We start from the raw sequence: 8,941 nt of genomic DNA, 5'->3' as shown, positions 1-8,941 counted from the left end.
CTTGATTAAAATCGGTTAATATATATATATTTAATATGTCGAACTGAAAAGGTAAACGCGTTTTGTTATGGAACTCCTCATTTACAGTAGCATTGCCAGATTTAAATTTTTTACTTCACAAGCACACCGTAGATACAGTATATACATACATATCTACCACATAACCGAACGCTTTTGAAAATAAATTATAATTATTCAAGTGAAAAATACATACACAAAAATGAAGTATGCATGTACGTAAAAGTTTAAAAATACCTGTATGTGGGTGTGATAAATGATCGATCTAAGTACAAGTGTAATATTTAGGTATGTATGTGCAGCTATTCCAGTTATAAAAACATCAAAATGTGTACGTGTACGAGAGTGTATTTTTTGCATTTTTAAGGAATATTCTCCCTGCTCCAATTTTAAGACTTTCTTGTCATTTCAAACCTCTTTGTAATGTAGAGCTATGGAGGGGGTACAATATTTTATGTATGTATGTATTAGAGATGGGCGCGGGGCTAAATGTTCAATCCCGAGCCCGCCCATCCTTTCACTCAAGTTTTAGGACCCCAATATCTATCACTAAGTAAAAAGGTCCTGGCTTCCAAACTAATTTTGAATAATATATGTATGTTTATTTAAAAATCTACTATTTGAACGAAAATACACATTAAATACTATGTATATATGTAGTCTTATTTTTTAATGTTTAAATTATGCTTAGAAACAATAATTTGTGTTAAGTCCATATGGCTATTAATACACTTATTTTTTTAAATATGTTTGAAACAGTTTTAAGTAATCTCTATAGAAATAGAAGTGGTCTCTATAGGTTCGGGCTACCACTCCCTATGACCTGGTCCGAGCAACATCGAAATTGGAAAAAGTTTTCCCGGCCGCTCCTTGGCAGGCAGTGGCAAACCTCCAAGTATATTTCTGCCTTAAAAAAGGTGGTCATGGTTCTGATACGGCNCGGCCGCTCCTTGGCAGGCAGTGGCAAACCTCCAAGTATATTTCTGCCTTGAAAAAGGTGGTCATGAAAACCATTTGCCGTTCTGATACGGAGTAAAATTGTAGATCACTCCATTTGTGTTATACCATTAGGGCGCACACCACAAATTCGAGGAAAAGCTCGGCCAAACACTTAGCATAAGTGTAGACGACGGAATATAATATTACAGTACATTTACATACATAAATGCATATCTGCATAGTATTTTATGCTTAAATCATGTTTAATTAATTTAATTTAATTTAAAGAAAAGATGTTATAAACAATTTTCGGTAGTAACACACTTATAGTACTACTCCACAACAAGCTTTTCAAGTGTTCCGCGCTTTTCAGGCTTTCAGCTATACAATTCNACACCACAAATTCGAGGAAAAGCTCGGCCAAACACTTAGCATAAGTGTAGGCGACGGAATATAATATTGCAGTACATTTACATACATAAATGCATAACTGCATAGTATTTTATGCTGAAATCATGTTTAATTAATTTGATTTAATTTTGAAGAAAAGATGTTATAAACAATTTTCGGTTGTAACACACTTATAGTACTACTCCAAAACAATTTTTTCAAGTGTTCCGCGCTTTTCAGGCTTACAATTGAGCTATACAACGCCTGAAAAGCTTGTTGTGGAATTGTACTCTTACTCGTATACATATGTACATATTTTTCTCGGATATTCTACTTTCTTCATACTGTGAGGGCTGATATCTTCTGGTTATTTGTTTTGCTTTGTTGTTTTCTTTCGTCTCAATATGTAATAAAAACGTGCTACTTTCATGTATGTATTTGTATGTAACAACGTTTTTAAGGAAGATTTACTAAATTTTCTGGGTCTTGTTATGGTGGCCAAGTCTCAACAGGAAATCTACAACTGAAGCACTCCAATAGGTGCAATGCACTGTGATGCTCTGCATCTGTGGGGCTCTGCGCACAACTCCATCGGAGGCTATGCGCGTNGCTACTTTCATGTATGTATTTGTATGTAACAACGTTTTTAAGGAAGATTTGCTGAATTTTCTGGGTCTTGTTATGGTGGCCAAGTCTCAACAAGAAATCTACAACTGAAGCACTCCAAAAGGTGTAAAGTACTGCGATGCTCTGCATCTGTGGGGCTCTGCGCACAACTCCATCGGAGGCTATGCGCGTGCTGCTCGATATTTTGCCAATTGAAATTGTTGGAAAACAATCAGCGGGGAGTTGTGCCTTGAGGTTGAGGGAACTACCAGGCTGGAGGGACACTCAGGAAGGCCACACCACAATCTTAAAGAACGTATATATACCGGACACGGATTACTGTGCACCAAGGTTGAACTTCACAAAGAGGTATAGGATTTCCATTCCAGATAAAAAATTCTGGTCAGAAGGGGCTCCCGATGAAAATGGATCACTCTACCTCTACACCGATGGCTCTAAGCTAGATGGCAAGGTAGGAAGGGGGGTCTTCTCAGCGCGCCTGGGGCTGGAAATATGTTTTCGCTTACCCAATCTCTGCAGCGTCTTTCAAGCTGAGGTCGCTGCTATACAGGAACCGGTTGAACACCTACGTACAAGAGAAGTCATTTATAACGATATCTTCATTTACTCAGACAGTCAGGCCGCACTCAAAGCGCTCGACTCGGTCACATGCAGTTCAAAAACCGTAGCGGACTGTCGCAGATCTCTAAACGCGATAGCTGAGCAGTCTGCGCTTCACTTTGTATGGGTTCCGGGGCACCGGAACATACCAGGCAATGAAAAGGCGGACGAACTTGCAAGAGAGGGCACATCCGCTCCACCTTCACGGGCCTGGAAGGGATTAGGCATGCGGCTCGCTACCTGCAAGCTCATTCTAAGGGATCTGTCTCTTAAACTAGCAAGGAAGAGGTGGGATAACCTCACCACTTGCAAGAACACGAAGCTTACATGGCCAAAATGGGACAAATAGCGGTCGAAGGATCTCCTCATGCTGAGCAGAGGGGACCTAGCCGCGGCTGTGGGTCTGCTAACAGGCCATGTTGCTATTGGAAGGCACGCGGAGAGGGTAGGGATCCCCCATAACGAATTCTGCAGAAGCTGCAGAAATGAAGAAGAGCCTGTTATGCGATTGTCCCGCATTTTGTAGAAGAAGACAAAAGTTTATGGGTTCAGGATTCTTTGAGGACATAACCGACATAGCCGAAGTAGGCATACGGCAACTTCTGCAACGATGGTTTAAGTAGGAGGGTTCTAACGATCCGCGTGTTATCACAACGGGCCCACAACCAAGGGCCTATGTGTGGTAGTGGGGTCACTGGCAGCCACTTCAACCTAACCTAACCTACTGAATTTGCTTCTTTATCGGGAGTGTCCGTCCCCAAATTTTAAAGATCCTGCCTGTCGATATCCCTCGCCCATCTCTGGTATGTATGTATATGAATTGGAATATTTTTGGACCTTCAAATCAATTGGGACGGAAATAAGAAATTCAACATTCAGACGACTAATTTGAGATAATAGCTGTTTAGCATATTTACATTGATATTGAACAAGCAAACAAACACTTAAGAAGAAAATAATGTACGCGACAAAACTTAATGTTTGTGTATTTCTGCTTAACCAAAAATTTTGATTTATTTTCTTTAAAACAGGAACATAATCATTATGAGTTGTATCGAAAAAATTTATATTGAATCACTCTTCAAGATTTTCAAATATTTAATAATCGGTGTGCTTTATTTCACCAGAAGCTAGCGCAGATTTTACGAAAATAATTTCGTTAAATATACGAATTATTTCTGTGCATTTTACAAAAATTTCGTAAAAAAACACGAAATTCTTTAGTAAATAGTACTAAATTCGTTAGTAAATAGTACTAAATTCTTTAGTAAATAGTACGAATACATTCGTAAAATGTACTAAAGATCTGATGCCTCATATTTTGTACGAAAACGGTTTTGTACAATCAACGAAAACTTTCGTGGCTCAAAATTACGAAAAATTTCGTAAGATTTACGCAAGTTTTCGTTATATTTACGCAGATTTTATTTTCAGTGTGGTTTTGAAGGATTTTTAACTACACCGAAATGTTTTTGAACTGATAGAAAATATATAATTAGCTCTTATCATACACAAACTATCCCCTAAAACCATTTTAATCATTTAGTTATATATTTAGAAACATTTTAAGACTTAAGATATTACGACGCTATTAAACGTCTGGTGAATCGCCTGATTATATTGAAAGTGTGGCCAAATACTCAACTAAAGGTACTGGCCCAATGCAAGCTTACTTTGCTTGCTTCGCTGCGAGAATTGTCAAAAATTATTTGGAATATACTAAAACGTATAAAGGCTGGCCAAATGGCAGCTTTTCTTCACTTGCTTTAAGCGCCTCAAAGTTTCAAATAGGCAAACGTTTCATTTGAAAGCGTTTTGTAGGCTTTTGACAAAGGTATTTTCCCGTTCAAAAAACATAAATTCAAACAAAAATTTGCTTACTTTAATTAAAAAAAAGCAATTCGAAATGAAATTAAACATATCGTTATATTATAGTAAAAAATTGCAAAATTGCTCACTTTTACAAATTTTACACGAGAGGAAAAAATTTCTTATAGCTCTTTTCTTCAAGTAAATCGCATTTTTAAGTTATAGTTTTTTAGTAAATGTAGATATACATATGCATGTATCATTATTACCACTTCTTTTAAATACAAACATTATTTCGCATTAACTTATAAATAAATCTGAAAGTTTTTGATACATCTTCTAGAGTTTTCTAGGATAATAATAATCAATGTTAAGGGAACAGACACTGACTTTTCAACCAGACAGCTGGTTACTTTGACAGCGTTTCAAGCCGCCATTCGGCCAAACAAGTTTTCAAACTAAATCAAAGCAAACTAAAGTCAGCAAAGGCACGCAAAGCAAGCCTGCATTGGGCCAGTGCCTTAAGGCTTTTCCAAAGAGGAGCCGAGCCGTACGGTTTTGCAGCCAATTCAATTCAAAGTGCAAATTTTAAGTACTTAGGACTTACCGTTGATTTTTGGTAATTTTTTTTTTTTTGTAGAAAGTGTTGCTCATTTTCTCCATACAAAAAAATTTTTGAACATATTTTGTATGAAAGAAAATGCGCGAACAAAAAATTGCCAAAAATCAAAGGTGAGTGCAGACACTTTAAACTTGCACTTAATTATACTAAAATTTAAGAGGCTACAAAACTGCTTAACTCAAAATAACTCTAGAAAATCTGATCAAAACATTTAAAATATTGATCAACATTTGTTAAAATTCGTCGAATTTTTATAAATGTTCTACACAGTTTGAAATTTTGATTTACGTGTTTTTTTAGACAGGAAGTTATATTTTCATTAAAAAATAATAAACATTTTTTAAACAAAGGAGAGTAGCTAGAACTTGCTGAAATTCCGTTTTCCTATTTACATATATTCTCGCTACTGAATATATTGTGAGTTTACATTTTTGTATTATTTTTCAAGTTTTTTCTCTTTCTTTGGCTTTAAATAAAACTATTAAAAGGTGTTTTGTGTTTTTATTCTAAAAACAAAATTGTATGTTCGGATTCGAAGCTTTAGAAATGTCATTATAATTCCAAAATCCCATTTATGGAGTTTTCCTAAACACAGTAAAGAATGAAAGCAACGTGAATCGTACTAAATAGATTGTACCACACTACCCTTATTTGAGCAGCCCTACAACTACATACATATGGAAAACTTTTACTTACCTACTTAAAATAGCCTCAGATGTGGTTAACTTTAAAATAATGGTCGCTTATTCATTAATTTGGTGGTACGCTATGTAGCCTTGTACCTTAAAATTAAGGATTAAGGCTTTTTTATTTTAAAATGTATCACATTTGAGACTACTTTATGTATGTACATAGGTAAGTACAGAATAAATATTTTGGGTTCATATATGCTTGAATTCATTTGTAAATTGACTTAGGCTAAAGCAAAAATTCTTTTTTTAAGCGTACTGACTAGGTAAAGCGTTAAATTATCGAGCAAATTCGACACCAATTACCAAATATCAATAATACTGATTTGATTGATTCACGGACTCTGAGTGACAAGAATGTAAAATAACAAGACACATAAAGCTGAGATCAAAAAATACATAACAACTAATTAAAATAGATAAATAAAGAAGGAAATAAGGCAATAAAAACTTCTAACTTAAGGAACTGAGTTCAAGAAAATTATTGTATTTATGTATGTATGTATGTATACGATAATAGCTATAGTAAATATGGAGATATAGAAATTGACTGTTGAAAATGAAATTAACCTGATCCTTGCCAAAATAGGCGACGGCCGAAGCTGACTCGCCGGCTGCCACATCAGCACCGGTATGGGTCGAATAATCGCCTTCGAGTGAGCTCTGCGAAGAGGCGGAAGCTGTACCAGTGCTCGATTCACGTTTCAACTACGATTTGGAGTTTTTTTGGATCAAATATTTGTGGTTGTTTTGTTTTTGTTGTTGGTGTTGGTGTTTTGTGCATGGTATCAAGAGTTTAGTTGGTTAGTTGGGATTAAATGTTAATGAGAAACAATCATTTACAAATATTTATCGTTTTTTTTTTATTTTTGCCATTTTTTTATTTGCAGCATATTAATTTTTCGTAAACCATTATTAGGATTTTTGCAAAGGCGTCGAAAAGAAAAGGCGTTTAAAGTTAAGGAGAGTGCGCACATTTTAGATTTTCGGTTTTAGTTTTGAGTGTGTAGTTGTTTTTATTACATTACATTTACGGTGTGCGACGATTTATTGGTTGATGTTTTGTTGTTGTTAGTGATTTTGGGAAAATTTGTGAGGTATTAATTACAGAAAGAAAACAAACCGAGAAAAAGGAAGGAAATAAATGTTGTCAGTTAATTTTAAAAAATAAAATGAAATTATAAACAAAATATTCTTCTGGAGAACAAATTTTAGACAAAAATTATCCCCTAAAAATGGGAGTTTTTTGAGAATAAAACGAAAAATGTACCTTCTCTTTCTTATCCTTTTTCAATGGACTTCGACTACGTGGTGAATCAAAATCGGGAATATGCTCTGGTGGATGTCCCATGGTGTGACGTTTCTGAGCATCTTTCTCCTTCTCGGCCATTGCGAGAGCTAAATTTTACAAATATTTTAGTACTTCACTTCCTTCCGTTTTAAAAGCTTCTATAGATAACCATACCATCCATGCTTCTCGATGTCAAACGTCTACCAGACAAACTCCGATCGAACTTCGGCGCTGTACGATCAATTGGATTCCGCTTACTTTCATACAAAGTGCGCCCTGAGTATCTGTACTTTGAACCGAAACGAGGGAACAGTGATGACTTGGTCGGTGGTTCGGGAGTCATAAGCCGGAAGAATGTATGGTGCTCCACACATGACTTCCACAATTTCTTAGCTGCCTGATGATTGGCCAATTTAAAGCCAATAGTGGATTCATACTGCTCAAATTCCCCGGGACGTATCTTGATATAGAAGTGATGACGCTTGTAAGAAATCTTAAGAATCTTGGGCCATGCGAAGCGATTGATGCGTAATCTGAATAGAACAATAGCCAACCAACATCTATTAGACATAAACGCAATAAAAGTCTTACAAACAGTACTCACTTGTCTCGGTACACAAGCAACCCCGATGCGCAGACACCCAGCATGATGTCAACACCCTCCGAATCTTTGGCCGGGTGCAAATCTACCCCATACATAGCTAGTTTCTTGGCATTTTCCAAGTAATGCAATTCTGCTTCAGCAGGTGCTTGGCCCCTAGAAGTTTAAAATAAACTTGTCCCGTATAAACCCAATCAAACGAAAGCAAAATACAAACTTGTGAGTCTTGTGCAAATCCATGACCTTGTCCTCCAACTCTGGTGTTTGGTTTGGTGCTATTTTAAAGTCCTTCAAATAACGGCGATCGGGCATCTCTTTCGGGTCATAATCGCCCATCTCCGATTGTACTAGGTACGAACCTAGCAGAGCATGCGTGACGAATGTGCATGGCAAACGACCTTCGAGGATATCGTTACGCACTTGCAGACATAGCTGGTAGCGAGTAATGTCCTCTTGCAACTGTGCAGGCTCCGGTGGATAAAATTTCACTGCGAATTGTAGCACCCAAGGATCACTACGGAAAAACTTAGAAACTGGTTTATCCAAATCCAACCAGGTGCGTGGATCTACGGGCGTTTCATAAGTCAAACCGAAGTAGTCTTTTTCCACAATATTAAGCCCAGCACAAATGGTGTTAAGCAGGTCGCGGCCCTTGGCTTTACGCTGTAAATTGTATCGAAAAGATAGTGGTTTGGTTTTTAAAAATCTAAACTCATAGGCTACTCACATCGATTGTGACATCAAGCAGAGAGCCATCAAGCAACGTGACACGTGCCAGTCCAGCTTTTCCGGTCGTATTCGCTTTTTTATTCTTCGAAGGCGTATCAGCCTCGGTAGCAGCGGTGGCAGTTTTCGTTTCCGCTGGCATTTTTCCTAATGTCCTATTTTACTAATGTTGACAGTTTTGTACTGGATTTATCTGTAACAAAAAAAAAAAATATATATATATAAACTTAATAAGGAAAGAAATCGCTCGAAATTCGATTTAGTAATGTTAAATTTATTCTTAGTATGTACCACATGTAACATTTCAACAAGCATGCTTTTGACTCGAGATTAACTGATTAGCACTAATTTGAAGAATATTAATCTTCAAGCAAGGAAGAGAGAAGAATTGTAAGCAGAGACGCTTACACTTAACACACTAGGTGATTCAAAAAGTGTGCCACTAATGAGAAGGGTTGATGGATGCGTAGTTTTTAGAGGTAACTTTTGTTGCTTAGAAAGTAAATATGTAATTGGTAAACAGTTTTATGCCCATTTTCAATACAAAGCCATGACTTAAAACCATCTTCACCAGCCTAAAACTCGGTTACATTTCCGGAGTCTGGACAGAAGTCCAGGCGGTGTTAAAA

At 36.6% G+C, this 8,941-nt stretch overlaps 1 protein-coding gene across 1 annotated transcript; it reads right to left on the bottom strand.

The window, feature by feature from the left end:
• Window positions 1–5,292: 5,292 nt before the first annotated feature.
• Window positions 5,293–8,526, bottom strand: LOC108378924 (protein 4.1 homolog). Its single transcript, XM_017635228.1, has 6 exons — window positions 8,314–8,526; window positions 7,804–8,249; window positions 7,590–7,742; window positions 7,160–7,518; window positions 6,965–7,092; window positions 5,293–6,402 (listed from the first exon to the last, which is right to left on the bottom strand). The coding sequence occupies exons 1-6, from the start codon at window positions 8,452–8,454 to the stop codon at window positions 6,148–6,150; spliced, it is 1,482 nt and encodes a 493-aa protein (XP_017490717.1). The 5' UTR covers window positions 8,455–8,526; the 3' UTR covers window positions 5,293–6,147.
• Window positions 8,527–8,941: the final 415 nt, after the last annotated feature.

This window comes from Rhagoletis zephyria, unplaced genomic scaffold (genome assembly GCF_001687245.7).
Source record: "Rhagoletis zephyria isolate East Lansing unplaced genomic scaffold, Rhagoletis_zephyria_1.1 Rzeph_scaffold_15256, whole genome shotgun sequence".
Classification (NCBI taxonomy): domain Eukaryota; kingdom Metazoa; phylum Arthropoda; class Insecta; order Diptera; family Tephritidae; genus Rhagoletis; species Rhagoletis zephyria.
This window is presented reverse-complemented; position numbering and strand designations above follow the sequence as displayed.